The following is a 20710-nucleotide window of genomic DNA, read 5'->3' on the forward strand; positions in this document are numbered from 1 at the left end:
AAAAATGCAAATATATGTTGTACAGTAAGATCATTATGTGTTGTGGGTGTGTAAAATCTTACCTAAAAAGAAGCTGTCAAATAAATGAAGGGGAGTCAAAAGTACTATATTTTCCTCTGACTTGCAGTGGAGTAGAGGTAGGCCTATAAAGTTGCATAAAAGGAAAATACTGAAATATCTACTTAATTACAGTACTTGAGTAAATTCCACCACTGCTATCAAAGTCTTGATCTACTGGACATGTAATGTCAGCGATTTGTGTATGATATCTATGAAGGCAATGATGAGTGAATAAAAAAAACGTCTCTAACATATTTTATGTAAAGATAAATTATATATATATATATATTTTTTTTTTTGGCTGGCTTATTGATACGCCTTGGTTAATGCCTAAACGCAGCTATTTGTGAGTAGAAAAATTCCGAGCAAAACATTTGGACGAAGTGTCTGATTGTATTAAGGGTGGCTTGGGAAATCGCCGGCCCTCCCCTTTTTAGCTCTACTTAGAAGCAATAATGTTACGTAATATGACCATCTGCTCTTCGTGTTGATTTAAAAGTCCTGTGACATAGCCATGGTGAATGTGAACATTTGAACCAGGACGTGCTGTCCTTTTTACTTCATGTCTCTCATAATAAACGAGTTCGTGCTGCGTGTACGCAGCAGCAGCAGCAGATGATGATGATGATGATGATGATGATGATGTGTGATGTGTGGTGTTGTTTTGGTGTGACAGCTTGCATGCCTCTGCTTGCTTTTTGATGCTGGCGCTGGTGCAAAAGAAGGTATTGAAAGAAGAGAAGCACGACCTGCAGTCAGAGATGAAGGACTGAGGTCCACCTCACCTCTTCCAATACAACATGCCACAGTGTGTAACTGCGCTTTGTGTCTTTGACATTTGCTCTCTTAATCACTGGATCATCTGGTATCACGTTTCAGGGCCAAACCGGTACAACCGATCAAGAGATCACGGCTATGTAGTGACATCTAGCGGCGCCTTTGTGAACTGGTCCGACAAAGCAATCTGTGTTTATGTAGTCTAGAATTTCATTAGCGTCTAGGTGGCAGCATAGGACCAGTGTTGCTCATAAAAGTGATTAAAGAAACAAACAAACAACATTACATTCACATGTCTCGCAATATGTTAGCGAGCTCTGCGAATGAATATAATGATAGACAAAAAGTCACATAAGCCTATTATAATACCCTAAACATGGCTAAAGCTAGATATAAACAGAAGAGATGAACTATGAACCCACTGTGAACAGGAATTCTTCGCATACTGGGCCAATGAGTTGTAATACAGTTCTTAATCGATTTGGCACATTTACTGAAATAAACTTAAAATTGTCAAAACGCTAAGGAGCCTACACCACGTGGTACTTTCAGCACATCACCCTATGTGAACTAAAAAAGGTGATCACTCAATCAAAAGAATTAACTCATGTTTCAAATGTAAATAAATCCATCAATGAATACATCATTGTCATCAAAACAAAAGGTTCCTTTATCATTGCTTAGACCAAGACAGTCAAAATGCAAAGACATCTTGTCAAATGATAGTGTACTTTGAAAGTGTGATAGCAATATTGTACAGTTGCTAACATTGTATATTTAGGCAGCTGAATAGTAGCCTATTGATGTCAGCCATGGCACACACTACTAACACTATACCAACACCAATGAGGACACAGGTAACAGTTGCAATTAAAAACTTACATATGGTCGGTTTATTGGCTGAAATCATTATTTGTAGACTACATTTTGCAAATAAGACTTACATAAAAAGTACGTAATGTTATCATGTCATATGAAACACATTGCACACATTAATAAAGAATTCACATATTGGCACATGTGGTAATCGAACCCTACCCTAACCCATCAATCAGTCAATCAATCAATAAATCAATCAACCAATCAGTCAAATAAGTAGCCTACATTATACAAAAAATCTTGGCGACGACCCTGGCAACAACAACAATAATAACACATTACTGTGTCACGATATGTTTGTATCATTCACAGTTATCGTGTTTTTATTGATTTATTACATAGTTATCCAGTGAGCTACTTCTCTACTCTATTAATCTATATGTTTATGTAGGCCTATTTTCACATAGCTATAACCTTGCTATTTTAGTCTATTGTTAATATCATTATTTTCACTTACTTATCGCTTGTTTTTATTTAAAATTGTGAATGCTGATCTAAATAAAACTAGAGTTCATGCAATTTCCCACGGTGACTCCTGTAACTTTTGCCTCTTCATCGACCTAAATTCGTGATGCGGATCAGATTGGCTGTTTTTCCACAAGCCCCGCCCCTGACATGAACGCGCTCAGGACTGAATGGTAATGACCAGAGCGAGTAACCACCTTCATGAGACTAGTTAGCTGGAAATGGTGATATTATATATTATATAGATACCTAAAAAATCCTAAAAATATTAAACTTAGTTGCTTTGCGAGACACAGCCTCACACACCCCGAAAAAAAACAGACACACGAGCACCACGCCCTCTGCATATTTTATTGGCCGATAAGGAACTTTTAGGAATTCACATCGCACTTGATTGGTTGATGTTGACAGCAATCACGTTGAATCGGCACACGATTGGCTGAGCTGTTAGGAGGAAGTCAAGTGTCAAAACGTTTCGGGGGATAAGCTTGGAGTTGACAAAAGCGATCTGTTTTAGTTTTTGGACACTGTTTTTTTTTAATTTCCAGGTTGTGTCTTGGACGGACCACTGGCGAGGGTTACGATATCCGGCTGCGAACCGAAGTCCCGTGCCGTGCCAAGGTCTTACCGTGGATTTGACCACCACCGCACGGCACAGAGAGGAAAGTGGGACTTTATTGTCCAAGGCTAGCTAGCTTTGCCAAGCAGCTTTTTTTTGTGTGTTTAGTGTGATCCACAGGCTATATGGCTGGGAATTTCGAGCCGATATATGGACTTTCAGAAGATGAGGTAAGATTAAATTTCACCAAAGCTTTGTTATGCAGACATCAGTCATTATTAGGTGTCTCTCATTAGGGATTCAGTCCTTAACAGCAACGCTAGCTAACAAGCCCTCACCGACGGTAACATTCCATAGTGATGTTCGGGCAGCTGTCAATTTCCTGCCCTCTTGTCTGCGTGTCCACTGGTTTACTCACCTTAATTTCAGTAACAGATGCACCATTTTGCCTTCTGAGTAGGCTATTGCAATTAAACCGTCCAGTTCGACCGAGCAGGCTTAACAGCCTCGCTATATATCCTCTATTTGAATTCATGTATGAACGACTTGTAGCTCCAAAGTGCTATTTTGAAAATGAGACATTTTTTGGGTGGAGGGCTAGGTGGCATGTCAAGCTTAACAACTCTGTCTGACTTAAACACCGCTTTTTGTCAGTAATCCAAGCTGTTTGATGGTGAGCTCACCGCTAAACGAGTTGAAAGCGGAGTCATGCACGTCTTTAACTGTCAACTGAAGTCGATATTTCAGAATCACAATCATATATATATATATATATATATATATATTATTATTCATTAATATTATTATTATTATTATTATTATTATTACCAAAGTAAGTTTTCACTTGCAAGGATTTTTTGCTGCATATAATACACGTTTTAGTAAAGGGAATAGGCAGAAAGTAACCTTACTGCTACCGTCAAGAACATAAATCCAGAATAGATACCTTAGTGATGTCCTTACCTTTAGGCCAGTAAGCCTATCATCAATGTGTTTTTTTTCACAAATTGGCTGATTTATATTTGCTAATAATTTGTTGGATTCATGTTGACATCTTCATTTTTGAAAAAAAACTTTAAAAAGTTGCAAAGATACTCCCTTCATTAATTTTGCCTGATGATGGTAGTACCGAAACGTTGCCTTCTATTACATTCATTTTTTGCAAGTTAGACAGTGTGCAGGAGTTTCTTTGCAACTTTGGACTTATAGCCCTCTGACGCACCTGTCTCACGTTATATATGTGCGAAGTATTTTTCTGTAATAAAAAACGTTAAAAAAAATTCATAATTTGGTGGCCCCCCTGCAGTTCCTCTGAGGACCCCCTGTTAAAGATCTCTGATGTGTGGAGGAAAATATCCGATTGCGATCATTTTGACTAATATTGCGATATGATTCACTATATTGGAGGGGATGATAATTTTTGTATCATTATTCTCATTTTCATAAAAAAATATTAAAACAAAATAAAAATGATATAATGTGATTTTTGCGAGGATCTTTACCAAACAAAGAATTTTTCTTTAGTCTGTAGGAAACGATTTGTAGGCTGAGACATCTCTGCAGCACCACAATACTTAATTCAGAATGGGTAGACACATATTTTGCCTTTAACAAATATTGCTACACCCCTGCGATTGGGATATTGGACTAGTCCATATTGCGATTTGGATTAAATTGCGATTAATTGTGCAGACCTAAAAGTTATTATGCAAACGTTGTTTTGCATGGTAGCACAGTAGCACGACAGTCACGAGTCAAACATGATGACACTACTGAGTGAAAAAATAATTTGCTAACCGAGCTGCTGCCGAACTGATATTCCTGTTGAAGAATCAGCTCTTTGGCCTATAAGGTTTACTCAAATACCTGAATAAGCCTTTACATTAAAATGTAGGCCTAACGCAAATACAGTACATGTAGCAGTCCGGCAGTAATGCCATCCCAGGCTGTCTAACTGAAGATCACCTGTTATCATTCTTTAACTGCATGCTCATCAGTAACTTCTGCTGGTAAACAGCAAGCACGAGAATGTCTAACCCCTATTTTCCACCAGTCATGCTGTATCACCAACTAACTGTCAGACATCATTTAATATTCATTTGTAATGCAGTCTAGTCATCTAGTAAGACTGGAGATTTAGTTTTTTTGGATGATTAAAAATAATTCTCAGAGGAAAATAGGGGCGTGCCTCTGATCGTTGTGTTTGTCATCAGAAGGCTAAACTGTCTGTCACCTGGATGCAGGCGAGATTTTTACGTGGCCTTTTTAATGCCAATTTAGTGGACATATGTCTTGCTAGTTACACTGAACATTAAACCCCCACATATCTGAATAAACCCATTACATTAGTTTTACTGACATTTAAAAATGTATTAACTTTATTTCACAGGTAATGGACAATCTAACTCAGCCAGGGTTTGTGTTTGCGCTGCTTTCTTGATGAGGTCTTTTCACTTTCATATCTGTCGGTCTTTACTGGAGGGGAAGCATGCCAGTAACAAAAAAAAAAAAAATATCCACACACTGACTGCAACATAGGGGACTTCAGAAAGGGTTGGGTAGTTTTTGGTTAACATTCCTTGTTATCTCCACAAGTAATGTTTTTTAAGACAAATGTGACCCTACATTCCATGAGACACTGCACTTCCTGTGACTGAGGCAAACATTCAGAAATGTTACACCCTCTGAACAAGGCCATGGCCTAAGGTAACAGCGGGGTTGGTCTGAGCTCCGGTCCCCACTCCCTCCTTTGCTCCATTCTCTAGCACTTGTCATGTAGAAAATTGTGCCAAAATTTGTTGAAAGGCTTTATGTTAATATCATTACCTCTACTCAGAACTACCATCAAGAAGCTGTGTGTCAGTGATTTTACTTTAGACCCCATTTCAAGTTGCAGTCAAGTAGGGAATAGTGTGTGTGAAGCTGTAAACCAGACATGGTGTGTGGTGGTTTAACTCAACGTATAGTTTCTTCTACATGAGGTGCTGTGGGAATTAGAGGCATATGCACATACGTTAACTAAAAGAACATCATGTTTTTCTCTGCAATAATTCAAATACATTTTTTAAACGTTTGTGTCATTCAGGACTGAAAGCTTTTCAGATAAAACTTGAAAATGTTTGAAGTGGCTTGATTGTGAGGTTATGAGATCTATTTTTTTTTTTTTTTTTTCTCCATGAATTTGATTTAATGTTTTCATCTGTTTTTCTTCTACAGCATGAAACGCGAGTGCTGCGGGTTAAGGTCGTTGCCGGAATTGATCTGGCGAAGAAAGACATCATTGGAGCCAGGTGAGCATCGCAGGACTTTCTTTTTACGAAGATGCTACACTCTTCAGGTGCACTGCCTCTGACATTGCATGTCTTTTGCCCAAGCTAGTCTTATACTTTAATATGTTGGCTGATGTTTGTCTCTCTAAATATGTATTGCCATTTTTGGCACTATTTTGTGTATATTGTATATATGAGAAAAGCCAAACATAAGACCAAGTGGAGGACCTGTGTAAATTCTTATTGCTATAGCTACAGCTGCCCTTTTGATTTAGATGGACTCCTTTGGTCTGTCCTTGTGGTATGCACTTTGACTACACTTCTTTTCCTTATAAAGACCTTGAACTCCAAGTGTTAATCAATGATTACCCACCTGCCTCTCCCATCCTAGTTATAACCACCTCTATTACTTTTTTTCCAGATAAAGTGGTTGACTAATAATTATACCTACCACATACTTTCTCACATGAACAGATGTTAAACTTAAATGTCTTTTGGTCTTTGAAACAGTACAGCCTTTTTATTATGCTGTCAGACCGCCTCTCTCCTTGTTTGATTCTGTGATGAAGTGTGACCCACTGTTATCACAACGTTTATGCAGCATTACATAATATCCCTCTGTGGAGTTTTTTTTTTATTTGAAGTCTGTGTTTATTTAAGTTTTTGCATAGCTTAAGCGCTGTGACTTCTGCTCTCTGAATTTGTAATACCTACTGTACCTCTTTCTGTACTTGCGGTGCTAGAACACTGTGATCAATTAATAGTACTCAGAGTGACCATCAAGCACTGCTAAATCAGTAATAATGTCATATATGTGCTATTTATGTGCTCTTACTCAGGGGCCTATCTTTAAGTATAATACCTGTTTATTTTTAATGGGTTTATATTAAAGTGCTCATATTATGCTCATTTTCAGGTTCCTCATTGTATTTAGAGGCTGTACCAGAATAGGTTTATGTGGTTTAATTTCAAAAATCACCATATTTTTGTTGTACTGCACATTGCTGCAGCTCCTCTTTTCACCCTGTGTGTTGAGCTCTCTGTTTTAGAGTGAGGCATCTCACTTCTGTACCATCTTTGTTGGGAGTCACACATGTGCAGTAGCTAGGTAGGGACTACTACTCAGTCAGAAGCAGAGTATGAGGGCGTGCCATGCTAGCAGCTAGGCGAGCATTATAACATGTGTTACAAAGTGACGCACGTTCGTCACAGAAGTAAAGGCTGGACTACAACAGAGCTGTTTGGAGCAGTTGGTGAACAATGTTTTCTCTGGGAGATGGTAAGTCCCTTTGGGGTGGACTTTGGGCTTTTACACTTTGTAAACCTATAACGTGCACAGAAAAGATATAACACCATAAAGGAAAGGGAAAAAGGCAAAAAGCATAATATGAGCACTTTAAATGACTGAACCCAGAATGACCAACCATCCATTCTGCTGCAGATTTGTTTTACCTTCAGGAAGTCGTAGGCTGCCATTCTTTTCAAAGACTCATTTAAAACGGTTCACTGACGTACTATTGGGCTTCTCATGGGCATTCCTTGCCAAGTTCCCACACTGGTATTGATGTCATACGACAGCCTATAAATCAATTCAGGTGTACAGGAAGTGTAAATGGGATCCACATATAATTCAGGAGTTTGTAGGTGGAGACAACACACTCCCTTGAAAGCAAATTCCCAGACAGTTGAACTGATATTCCTGTTGAAGAATCAGCTCTTTGGCCTACAAAGGTTCACTCAAATACCTGAATAAGTCTTTACATTAAAATGTAACGCAAATACACTACATGTAGCAGTCTGGCAGTAATGCCATCCCAGGCTGTCTAACTGAAGATCATCTGTTATCATTCTTTAACTGCATGCTCATCAGTAAGTTAGTAACGTCTAACCCCTATTTTCCACCTGTGAGCAATCATGGCCATTCAAGTCAATGTTTTATATTCCACCACCCGCGTCACGGTGCGTCCCAGGAGCGTTCTTGAAGCGGCTCTCCGCTCCGCTAAAGATACGCCCCAGGTCTATTTTCATGCGAGTCGCAGGCTTTCAGCCGGGCAGGAAGTGAAACAGGATAGCATCCAGTCAATTTATGAAAATACACCCCCAATATCGTATATGTTTCCTCTACAACACCACGGACTGCGAGAGATTCATCTTGGAGGTGGAAAAACATAATAGACACCACCGATCCTTTTTAGGTAGCTACTACTAGCTTAATAAACTACTAATAAACTTAGTAGTACTTGTAGGGACAATAAAATCTGCGAGTCGGGCAGGTAAGACGCTCCACTTCTGTGTCGCTCCCGGTGTGGTATGGCACATGACAGAGGACGAAAAAAAACCTGCGGTGCAGCCGGAACGCAGCACAGACGTGCCCAGTGGAAAATCCGGGTAAGAATAGTTTAGATGAGACACAACCCATTTGGAGCTAAATTTTACTCATACCATCAGAATTAATTCTGTTATCCCAGATACAGTGTAACAAAAAACAACAACTTTTAAACTGCACTTTTTAATTATTTGGTATCTGGCTGGAATCACAATATGACTAGTGCAAGCCCCATTTAAATTTCAACACTGTCCGTACTGTTGTTTCCAGTAATGCATTGTATCTGAGCTATGAGAGCGCGGACACTGTCTGAGGACCAGCCTGGCATGTTTGGCCCTGTGTCAGTGCTACTGACATGCCAGAGCGCATGTGTTAGCATCCTGATGCCGTGCTGGCAGGACAGCTCAGCCTGGCTCAGGAGAAATCTGAACTGTAATGAAGAAACACTGAATGAGGTCTGGGTGTGTGGCTAGCTACCACAGGAGACAGTGCTGACTTGGCAGTCTGTCACCTCCATAAGATGCTCAAACAGTGCTGGCTTGTTCTTTTCTTCTCTTTGCTCCAAACCTGTTCCTGTTGCTGATAGCCTATATTCTGTAATACTGTACAGCTACTTTGATCTGTTGTGTTCTGCTCTGTTATTTTGGACTAAATGAAACACCCCTGAGTCTTGGTTTTGTTCAAGTGAGGTGTTGATAGAAACTTGAGGAACTCACATGCAATCAAACAACAAGTGGACCGAGCTAGCATTTGAATCCAGCGACCCATGCTAGCTTTTATCTCCCAGTCTTGACACGAAGTAGCCTGCCTCCCTCAGCAGGATTTTTGTTGATAGAGGGAAGGAGACAAGAAGGAGTCTCAGTGCAGTCGAGATACAGTAGGCCCATTGTTTTAGTTTAGTCACAGCACATCACAGACCCACACAAACGCACAATTAGAGGCTGTGGGGTTCCTGGAGACGTTAATTAATAATCAAGCAACAACGGTTTTGCTTTGGGTACATTTGCAGCTCATTTAGTTTTTTTATATTTCCCATCCTTTCCTTCCCTTTTCCTTTTGGCTCCCTCAGCAACTTCCTCAGAATCAATGTAAGGCTGCGCTACAACTGGAAGGCCAAATCTAATTTTGGATATATCCATACTGGAATAAGATTGCTGCTTATATCAAGTCTGGATGGCAAAAAAATCCCCTGGAAACAGATTATGGCAAATCAGATTTAAAACACATTCATAGATGGTTTTGAAATGTGATTTTCAAAATCAAATTCCTACCGTGTGTGTTAAGTCTAGCGACCGCAATCAAAATATCATTTATTGCACAGGAAATGCAACACATAACACTAACTTCTTACCCAGGGCATGGGAAAAACAACAATTTAAGATTCTTTGGTGTCACCTGGGAAGATTGAAAGCTCTGTGCCACGTCAGACATTGTGTTGTTGTGGAGTTAGATGTTACATCTCTATTCTTCACGTCGCCTGCAATTTGCTTTTTGACTTCCACATTGGAGAAACGCGCCATCTGTTACCTTATGTACTGTATATACATTTAGTGTTTCCACATTATACAGTGGATGTGTGTCCTCAAATAACTAAATAACTGGAATAACTACGCACATAATGCAACAGATGGTGTACACATTGATAGAAGTTATTTCAGGACACACAGCAGACGAGGAGAAAAGGGCAGGGAAATGGAAGCTTTATGGGAAATTTTGGCACCTGAATTAGATGATCGATAAGTCAATTAATCGATTTGGTGAGAAAATTGATCAGCAACTCTGGATCACCGAATAATCATCTAAGTAAGGTTTTGGACTGTTAGTCAGACAAAACAAGACATTTAATGAAGTTACCTTGGGCTTTATGATATTGGGATGGGCATTTTTTTTTTTTACTGTTTTCTGACGTTGACACAGATGTTCTGATGATGACCAAACTATTAATAATCTACACTTGAAAATGTAATTGACAGATTAGTCGCTTATTTTAATAATCATTCGTTGCAGCCCTACTTTAAGGTCAGGTATTGTATTGGTTTCTGAATTTGGAGTGAGCCAGGTTATACAGCACGACTTACCTTGGAGTTTCCCGTCCACTTAGCTCCACGGAAGTCCAATCTGCCCTCAGCAGTCGTCTTCCTTTCCGTATCCATTCAGAGCTTTTTTCTGTTGCCTACTATGAAAGGGTTATAAAAGGCAAGTACAATACAGAATCATGTGTGAAAAACCTTCAGCCACCACGTTCTTTGTGTTGACAGTGCCACCTCTCCACATACTACGTGCTTTATGTAATATACACAAGATAATATACACAAGAATAAATTGCATTATTATGGACAGAATACAGACAGAATACAGACAACAGGAATACATATAGGTGTGTAAGAAATGTAATCACAACAAGTAGCAAATCACATTTGTAATAGTGATTTTGTTGTCCAGGTTTGGTTTTAATGTAAAAAGTTTTTAACAGGAATGTGCAGTTAGTAGTGAAGTTACTGATTCAAAAATGTCCACTGTCACCACACACACAGCCTTGTGAGAAGTTCTCCTTCTCAGGGAGGTTTTTGGAAAGGCTACAACCTGACACTGTACCTCGTGTTGCCTGTTGGGACTGAGATCAGTAATTGGTGTGCCTGGTGAATAGTGCAGCTCTGCCTCTCTATCCAGAACTCACTGGAGATTTTCTACCCTGTCAGCACCTTCAGATAAACCAATTGGCTATTTTTAAATAGCACAGTCACATACTCTGCTTACTATTTGCACTGCTCACCTCAAAATCGTTTGCAGTTTCTATTTTTAGCACTCTGCTTTGTCAATAAGACATTAGTGCCTTATCTCACAATACCCAAATGCAAGCAGTTTTTATCTGCTGGGTTATTGGTGGCAGACTCAGGTTTCAGGTCTGGAAACAAGCTGTGTGTCAGAGTGTAGGTAGCCTAGCAATATGGGCTCTGGCACCTGTGTCCACAGTTAATGATGTTAGATTGGAAATGGGACAAACTAAGCACGCTAGGCTGTACAGATTGTACGTCCCTTTTTAAAGATCTAAAAGTGTGTTTTAGTACAGAGTATTAAAAACTGCCAAGTACTTAAAGTTCCCACTTGATGTTTGGTCAGATTTGTACTTTTTAAGTCCGATATTGCCAAGGGGTAAGCCTCTTTCCACCACGCGTAGCTCCTATGGCGCCATTTTGATGCTACCTAGCTCTCACCCGCCGTTAGCATCCCATTGACTGCCATTCATTTTAACTTTACATCTGAAGCGTTTAAAGACTTTATTTGTCCATTGTTTATTTCTAATTTCTAATGGCAATGTATAAAAGGCTCCATTACCTTGTATCTCACGTTGTGGCTCCGTAGCAGACATTTTTGTAAAAATAGGCTAACGACTGTGTCATAACCACGCGACTCACTGTCGCATAGTAGAGGAATTACCGTATAGTACAGAAGAAGCTGGCAGGCAGTTTCGACTCACATTAGACGTTTAAGTTTAATTACTAATGTTAACTAGCAGTTTAGTTATCAATAATTAGCCTGTGCCTATGTTATCTCTCTCTTATATATATATATATATATATATATATATATATATATATATATATATATATATATATATATATATATATATATCTCTATATATATCCTACGCTTTCAATCTGTGCAAGATTGGGAATGATTGAGATTTCTCTTGGCACAGCTACCAGAAGACTTACAACTTTCAGACAGGTTGCTCATGTCACATCTACGTCTTCAAGCTCAGTTGGATGCTGCGCAGTAACGCTCAGTGCACACCGGAAAAATCCTTCAAATAAACTCTCCGTCCAGAGCAACGGGATCTATTGGTCCATTTATTTAACTATCTATGGATACTGCCCAATTTTAACCACCATTTTGTTCATGGTATTTTGGCTTGCTTAAGTGGGGAAAAAAAAGATTTTAGAAAGATATTGGAAAAATATTGTTTTTGGTACTGATCTGTACCGGTATGTATCTTGTCAGCAATGCTATCTGTACATTTTTGAAATTTTATCTAGGAAATACTCCTATGACTGTGGGGAGCAGATTTGTACCTGTGAATTTGCTCAAGCTGTTACAAAGTGAGAACTGTGAAAGGATCAAGATCCCCTTTTTCGCCACTAATTTGATTTTATTCTTTTGTTTCTGCAGCGATCCTTACGTCAAACTTTCCCTCTATGTTGCGGATGAAAACAAAGAACTTGCCTTAGTCCAAACAAAAACCATTAAAAAGGTAAGTCATAAGGTAAGAAGAAGTGACTTTGATACATGCGTCTGGAACATACTGCTGCTACTTCCTGGATTCTGCACAGACCTTTGGCTCGTAGCTTCAGACCTAATGAACGCTTATGTGTTTGCACCGTACCAGATTGGCCACTCCTGCCGCTGTAATCTCCTCCCACACACCTGTACCACGGATAAACCGCACAGCCACTCAAATGTGGCTTTTGTTTACTTCCCTTTTTGAGTCACAGTTTTGAGATCACCCTGTCCTTCTAATCCCATCCTCAACACTATCACCACCTTTCCTTCAAATCAAGGCAATCATATCATCTTATGAGATGGAAACCACAGGAAGGCACCAGAAGGCAGTGCTTCCTTTTCTGCTCAGAAGAGGGACATTGGGCAAGCTCTTTTCTCCCAGTGGCCTATTTATTTTCACAGCAGGGGGAGCTATTACTTGCTATTAGTGTAAGCTCCATTCAGAGGGTATTTAAATGATAAAGGGCTGTTATTTTAAACCAAATGTTTGTTGCTAACGTTTTGGAATGCTCTGGGCTACATGGTTTAAAATGAAGTCTGTAGAGCTCTGCGTTACATGTTGTTCATATGTAATGCAAAACATGTAATGCATGTTATTCTGCAAAACATTTTATATAATAATTGGGTGAAACCTCGATGAAGCTGTTTGCTTCTAACACTGTAAAGTAGCCTGACTCAGCTTCTTGTATCTTTTGTAAATGTCTCCTTTCTTGCTAGTTAAGGTTAGCTACATGTAGCTGCCAGCCAACCCTCTGCTGGAGTCGGGCGGCTCAGGCCTCCATGCAGGCAGACATATGCTGCCAGTGGCCATGGTTGCCTTGCTGGATATAAATAGCTGACAATGCACTGCTATGTGGAGCAGAAAATGAAGCATCACTGCTCGCCCTCTTTCATAGGCTCTATGTGTTTTTAAGTGGGACACCTTTGATGGCATCTTTGTCGTTGAGTTGAGTATGGCTTGTGGCAGGATGGCATGAACAATGATAACAAATGAAGAGTCAGTCTGAGACTAACATCAGTAACTAGAAGCAACCCTGATCCTATAACACATAAATTGACATTTGGCATATATTTCTAGAAATTTTCATTATTTAATCAAGAAAAATTTGACAGACTTTGGGGTTAAATTGGCTTTTTTTTTTTTTAATTTAGGGCAGAGGGTTCATTTGTCTCAGCAGTTGTTTTAACTGCGACGCTATTTTATCGCTGCTGTAAAATGTAAAGTGTTTATTAATCAGAGTGACTTGTGAAATTAAGGCTTCATTGACATCCTAGTGTTTAAGTCATTTCAATCACCGAAGGAATTTTAATGAGATGTGTCACATAGTTCTCAGTCCAATAAAATATCAAATGTGTGAGGCAGAAGGAGAGAGTCTGTGTGTCCACACACTGAGCTGATTCATCCAGAAAATGGATGAAAGTCCACATTGCTGTTAATTTAGGGACTAATGCCAATCACTGGGACATGTTGTCAGCCACAAACCTCCTCTAACAACGTAGGCAGATCATTGACGCACAAGATTGAGCCTAATTTCTCACTATGGCTCTAAATTCGATAGGTTTCATACATCTCTTCTGTTGTCTGTGTGAACTAATGACCGTGTTTACTGTGCTTTAATACACAATTAATTATTATCAATCTAACCATGTCTATACTTTGTGTTTCAGACCCTCAATCCCAAATGGAACGAGGAATTCTACTTTAGAGTGAGTTCAGATTTAGATTTAGTTCTTTTGTGTGTTTTTATTATGTGTCAGATTCCCTGTCTTCCTGCTACGATGATCTGTTATTTCACTTGTTTACTCTAGAGTGGCAGTGTCAGCATTGTAAATCTTTGGATGGAGTTTAACTTAGACTGGAGTCCCACCTCCTCCGCCACTATAATCAAACAGACCATATTAGACTTAGAAGCTTAGCTACATGCGTATGATTATTCCACTGGTTATGTATAAAAGAATTATAGTTCAGCCCTATGTTATGAAGATTCGAAGATTGACTACCTTCTAGCCACAGTAGTCGTGAATTATTGTTGCACAAAAACAAGCAGGCAATTGCCTACAAAGTGTTTGTATGCGTGTACATCTACATTGGCTTTGTATGCCACATAACCACGGGATGACTGCTGTGTAATCTCCGCTGTCATTTTGTTGCCAACACAGGTGTGTCCGCAGAATCACAGGCTACTCTTTGAGGTGTTTGATGAAAACAGATTGGTAAGATTCATACTTCATTACCTCCTTACCTTTTACTCCCTCAGCATATATTACGCATTTAAATTTACTTTTATTTCTGCTTTCAAGAGCAGTTGATTTATTTAGTTCCACCCACTGCAAACCTCATGTCTCTTTTCATTAGCTTCATGCAGTTTGTTTCCACTTCAAGCTAAGTAGACATTGTACCGTTTAAATAACATCTCATCTAGGAATCAGGAATCTCCCCAGTGAGGGATTAATAAAGTCTAAAGTCTATCTATTTCCTTGGTGATAATGGGCTTTCCAGTAGTACTTTACTTTTATGGTTCGGTCTCAATTATGCCAAAAAAACATCCATGTGCCACCGAATATAAAATAAAATAAAATTGGTGCACACTTGTATTGTTATCTATGCCATTTTTTTCTTCTTCCAGAATCGGCTTTCATTTCACCACAGTGTTTTCACAGTTTTCTTCGTGTGAGCTCTCTGACACATTGCCAGATTTGATGTCACAGGATTTCAGCTGTAGGCTCTCAGTCAATAGAACTCAAGCAAAACAAATACATTGCAGTACACATGGACGAAATGTGGACAGAGGAAGTGCACGGCCTGTTTTTCTGCTAGTTTCATCTTTCTACTTTAAGGCTATAGTACACTAACAACTCCTACATTCCTCTTATGTAAAATGTCTCAGATTTCCACCAAAGACGAGAACACTAGTTTCATTGACTTTTGAAATTAAGCCTGTTGTAGGTGCTCAGTTGCCATGACAACTAGATTGAATGTCTGCACAATGTCAAGAGTTGCAGCAATTAAAAACCGCACAAGTAGGTCTTGATAATCGTTTCACTAATTCACGCTTTTGCACAACCTTCACCTTGGTGAACCGTCTTCAGAGGAGACAGGGGCGAGTGGATTGGTTGTTCACATAATGAAGACATTGTTCTGTGGAAGAAGTGGAAAGGCTTCCCTCCAAAGGAGATTAGGACTGCAGTAATATTTGCTTCGTATGAATTCTCATTAACTCTGGGGTCTGTGTCTTGAGTTTGATGTTTGATAAAACAAACAGTGGATGCAGCCCAACATAGTGCTGATGTTCTTGGCTGGATAAAGCACATTCTGTCTGGGCCTCGCAGGTTCAGGAGGACTACTGCTTTTGTGTATAGAGCACTGACGTGGGAGGTCGACAGATTTGAGCTTGTGATATGAGCTTGTTGTCACACCACATTCTGCAGCTTTCCTGATAACTTTGTGAAGGGAAGGTGCATTTTATGATTAATTCTCTTCAGTCACTTTAATGTGCATGTTACTGATAAAATCAGCGCATACATTAGAGCGTGTTGTGTGCATGTTTCCCTCGGTACAGTGGGAGCTCTCTGCTGCCATATAGAAGAGGATGACACAAGAACAGCACAGCACCGACAGCCTCAAGCCCGATCCTCTCCTTATATGTCTGAGGAGGCGCTTTTATGTCTATCTCTAGGTGCATGCCAAGGCAGCTCCTCCACCACTGGCCAGTATTTCTTTCAAGGGGCTGCTTGTTCTCTTACATTCATTAATTAATGGTTTATTTGTCTGAAGAGATGAAATGTTTGACTAAACTTGTGCTATAGCATGTATGATAGATTGTGGTTCACTTATGTACATGGAGAAATGCTTTAGGTACACTAAATGTCAACTAATGTAAGTGCCTACAAAATATAGGAGAGCGATACATATGAGACTGACAGCTAAGGTGTAAATGAAAGATAGGCTGAATAGGCCTACAATACAGTGTAGTGCTTTCTTTAAAGCAGGCATGTTATGTCATTTGGCAAGTTGGGCTTGCTGCAATTGGACCACACATTGGCATTTTGTTTCTTTTATACAGAACATTCTCCATAACATTTCACACACACATTTATTGACTGTGCCTAACACTGTAGGCAGTGTGTCATCGCGAAGTGTAACTGGCTGCCAAGCCATGATTTTCTCCTCGCTCTACAGTCTTTTTGTTTGGCTGTTTCTCTGCCTCAAGTCAATAAAGCTTGTCTCGTTGATGCCCTCCTGTCCACAATGGAGAACTTTCATTATTTTGTTTGCTTTTTTTTCCAGGCGTTTGGCTGCCAGCTTGTTGCAGCTAGATTTTTTTTTAAACCGATAGGGTGACTCACTAAGGGCTAAACCATAGGTCAAACCAGTCATAGAAGCGGGAACAGCTATTTGGACGATACAGTTCTGAAAGGCCAAATTATCATAGGGGCTTTATCAGTTCTGTTAGTGGATGCAGATGGCTTGGCCACTAATTCTGGTCTCAGGGCAAAGTAGCCTCAAACCTCTATTTTCACATGCGGATCCACCGGTGAATCACCGCAGTATTAAGAATGCTCTCATTGATGCACAGTGTGTTGTGAATATCTCTCTCTCTGTTTTATCATGTACTGTAGCAAAATACATTGCAAGTGCTTAAGCATCATAATTGGTGTGCCTGATTTAAGCATTGCAGACTAGGATCACAGCTGAGTCGTATCTTGGGCGATTTTTGTAGGCAAACAGAGTGGCCTATAAAACCACCAGACAGTTAAGTGTTTGGCTGTGTATGGGAGACAGCCTAGTCCATTCTGTTTGAAGAAGACTTGGATATCTTTCTCCAGAGAGGACTATGCTGTTTGCCTTATCAAAGCTGCAATCTGTCAGATATATTTTTTCTGGTCCATTTTTAGCAACAACTTCCTCATGCTTCTTTTTTTCTCTTTCCAAGCTACAAGAAGTAACAGGGCTTAATTTGTCCTTCAGATATGTTGGTGAATTTAGCAATGTATTGAGACCATTTTGTAAGGAAATCTTCACTTCCTGTTGTGACAAGTGTACATGTTGATGTTGGATGTGGATGTTATATTGTGTGTTTGTAACAGATTTATGGGTCTGTTCCTCTTTCTTTCTGCCCTACCTTTCCAGGGGGGCATGGCGGGATGCTCTGGCAAGTTTATTTATTTAATATTTATTTATTATACAGCACCATTCAGACACAAGGCCATTAAAAGTGCTTTACAGGGGCATAGAAATACATTAAACAAAAAGAACAAGCAAATAAATAGTTAAAAGAAGTTATGTATCTAATTTATTGGAAACCTGCAGTAAACAATAATGTTAAAACCTTCATTTAAATGATCTGACAGTTTTAGCAGACCTCTGGTATTCAGGAAGCTTATTCCACAGGTGGGGAGCAAAGAAACTAAAAGCTGAGCTCAGGCAGATCAGTAACAGTAGAAAGGCTGATGTTAAATCATTACATGAATGAAGAGATAGCGTAGAGGTCATATTTACCGGTTATGTTTTAAGATAAGTTACTTTAGTTATCTTTTATTGATAAAGACAGTGGTTTTGTGAGGAAGATATTTAGTGCTACTACAAGGAACTACACTACACGCGGATACTCACAATGGCAGTTTTAGGTAGAGGAATGAAGTGGGAGGTAATGTCAGAATTAAGAGGTAACTTATTTGGGTTAAAAACTACCAAACTGCGTGGACCAAGGAGTGAGCGCATTATTGAGATGTGTGGAGGGAAATGGGCTGAGGTTAAAAAGAGATCATGGAGAAAGGGATGGACAGTGGTACGTGGGGTGTGTTTGTTGGGGCCAGTCAGCACATGAGGGCAGCATGGGGTTGTAACAGGAGGTGCTGGGGCCATTTGTGGTCACATGACTTACAAGCAACTCACTGTCACCTCGGAAACCAGGAGCGCCGGCCACTCTTATCCAATCATGTCAGGAATGCTGGCTGTCACTCTGCTCAGGCTATTTCTGCTGTCTGTCGCTAGTGCTTGGTTGTGCTAAGAGTATGGCATACAGTGATTCTTCTTCTTTCTCCCCCCCTCACCCTTCTTCTCTTTAGCCTCCACTCTGCCACTCCTTTAAGTGCGCAGTGTAAAGTTGTCAGCTCTTTTGCAGTGTCTGTTCAGTTTTTGTGGTGTGACTTCTTTCCTCCTTACAGTTTACTGTGGAAGGAAAGTTGTGGAAGACACTCAGAGAGGGTGGGAGTGGGGGGTGGGGGTAGGTGGGGTGAGGGAGAGTGGAAGAAAAAAGAAAAAGAAAAAAGGGGATCAGTCATCGAGCCAGCCAAAGGAGAGAAGTGGGCGACACTGAGAGACAGAGGCTGGAGCCAGAGGAGAGAACCAAACAGCCAGTCAGAGAGAAAGCGAGAGGGAACGGGAGCTGTGGGACAGGAGGTGAAAATGGCTCAACGTCTGCGTTTGTACTTTGGCTCAGGCCGCAGTAACACAGCCCCGGAGATACTGGAAGGAGACTCTGAGGAGCATCAGGGAGACAATGATGTGGTCGCTGCGCTCCGCATGCAGCCACCTCCGGTGTCGATGCCTTCTCAGGAGCTAGCTGCGCAGCATGCCCCACCAAGAGCTTTGCGGCCGGAGCCTTCGCTTAAACGCAGCTCCTCCATGTTCATACCCCAGCTTGCCGCCTACGCTGAGTCTCGGCCCACCAAGAGCTCCTCCATGCACATCTCCCTGCAGCGTTCCAATGGATCAAGTAATGGAGATTCCCGTGGTTATGCTGATGATGTCCCGCCACCCTGTTATACTCCTCCAGGACCCGCTCCTGCCTATACCGAACCACATGTCCAAGCAGATGTTCCACGACACCCGCCTCCTCCGTACAGCCTAGATACTTTAAACTCACAAACTTTTCTGACGGAGCCGAACCTGCCCAAACGGAGGGTCTTTAGTATTGGCTCCAATGGCCATACCCTGTATAGCAGAGGCCAACCTGGTATCAGTGTTGGTGGTATCAGTATCCAAAGGAACTCTCCTGACTGTTCTGATATTCAGCATTTCAGAATCCACCCTTATAGTGGTACTGGCTGGTCTGTCCAGCAGCAGAGCTTGGACCAGTGCTCTGTTGTTAATGGTGGAACACAGAGACTAGTGTTTCAGCTCCAGCAAAACCAGAACCAGGATCAGAGCCAGGGCAGGCAACAGGCTGCCGCATCCCAGGAAGAATGCACAGATGTTGCCTTTGCCAACTCAAGAGGTAGCCATGTAGTGCGTTACCCCAAAATTCGACTGGAGAGAAGCTCGTCTCATCAAAGGCTGTTGCTGGAAAATCAACACCAGGAAACTGGGGCAGATAACCAAGCTGTAGAGGTGAACCAAACAGAAGCAAGAAACCGATCTAATGGCTGCACTTTCAAAATCAGTAGGGATTCTTCCAGGAGGCAGCCTCATTTCAAGATATATTTTACTCCAGGCGGAGGTGGAGATCAGGATGTGTGCCTTGGCAATGATTCAACAAGGACTAATCCCAAGGTAAAGATTTTCAGATAATTTAAGTCGGACTGAAAAAGTTTTTAAAATGGAAAATGATTTTATAAATATTGCAATGACATTTGCCAATGAGATTTGCAGGCTTATTAGTTTTTAATGAAGAAATTAATTTTAGAATGAATCATAAACAGTCACAACAAATAGTGGATGAGTCATTTCGCTCATATGACGTTGTGAACACATGATATCTTCTATTTCGTGTAGCCAGAAGAAAGGGGTGTTTAGTAAGGATCTGGGTATATTGTGGGATGTCTTAAGTTTTTCACATCCAATTTGTTTTCTCACTGAATCCAGCCCAGTTGAGGAGAGATCCGTATGGTGCAGGAATAGGGTGGTGACATTCTGGGAAGTGAAAAGCACAGACATGGTTGCTGAGCTTAATCACACACATTGCCTTTCTTTCACTTCACAACCACAGGCATTTCAAGTTTAATACACATAATGGCCAATTCAGTCATGAAAGGAAACCAGGAACGGGCTTATGGATGAATGGATAATTTCTCCCCATGCATTTGTTGCCTTCTGTTTCACAGAAATGTAACTCTTAAGTTTGGTAATAGCCTTAACTGCAGCCAGTGCTG

At 40.5% G+C, this 20710-nt stretch overlaps 1 protein-coding gene across 13 annotated transcripts in view; it reads left to right on the forward strand.

Moving 5' to 3' along the window:
* Positions 1–2643: 2643 nt before the first annotated feature.
* Positions 2644–20710, forward strand: part of nedd4l (NEDD4 like E3 ubiquitin protein ligase) — a 47967-nt gene continuing 29900 nt past the window's right edge. For 4 of the 13 annotated variants that reach the window (XM_039779312.1, XM_039779311.1, XM_039779315.1 and 1 more), the window contains exon 1: positions 18865–20111. In XM_039779312.1, the coding sequence (XP_039635246.1) occupies positions 19026–20111 (1086 nt within the window). In that variant the 5' untranslated portion in view covers positions 18865–19025. Of the gene's footprint in view, positions 2971–5956; positions 6031–12505; positions 12588–14284; positions 14324–14776; positions 14831–18856; positions 20112–20710 lie in introns of those variants that run through there. The other 9 variants (XM_039779320.1, XM_039779321.1, XM_039779322.1 and 6 more) reach the window with 6 other exon arrangements.

This window comes from Perca fluviatilis, chromosome 17 (assembly GCF_010015445.1).
Source record: "Perca fluviatilis chromosome 17, GENO_Pfluv_1.0, whole genome shotgun sequence".
Lineage (NCBI taxonomy): Eukaryota > Metazoa > Chordata > Actinopteri > Perciformes > Percidae > Perca > Perca fluviatilis.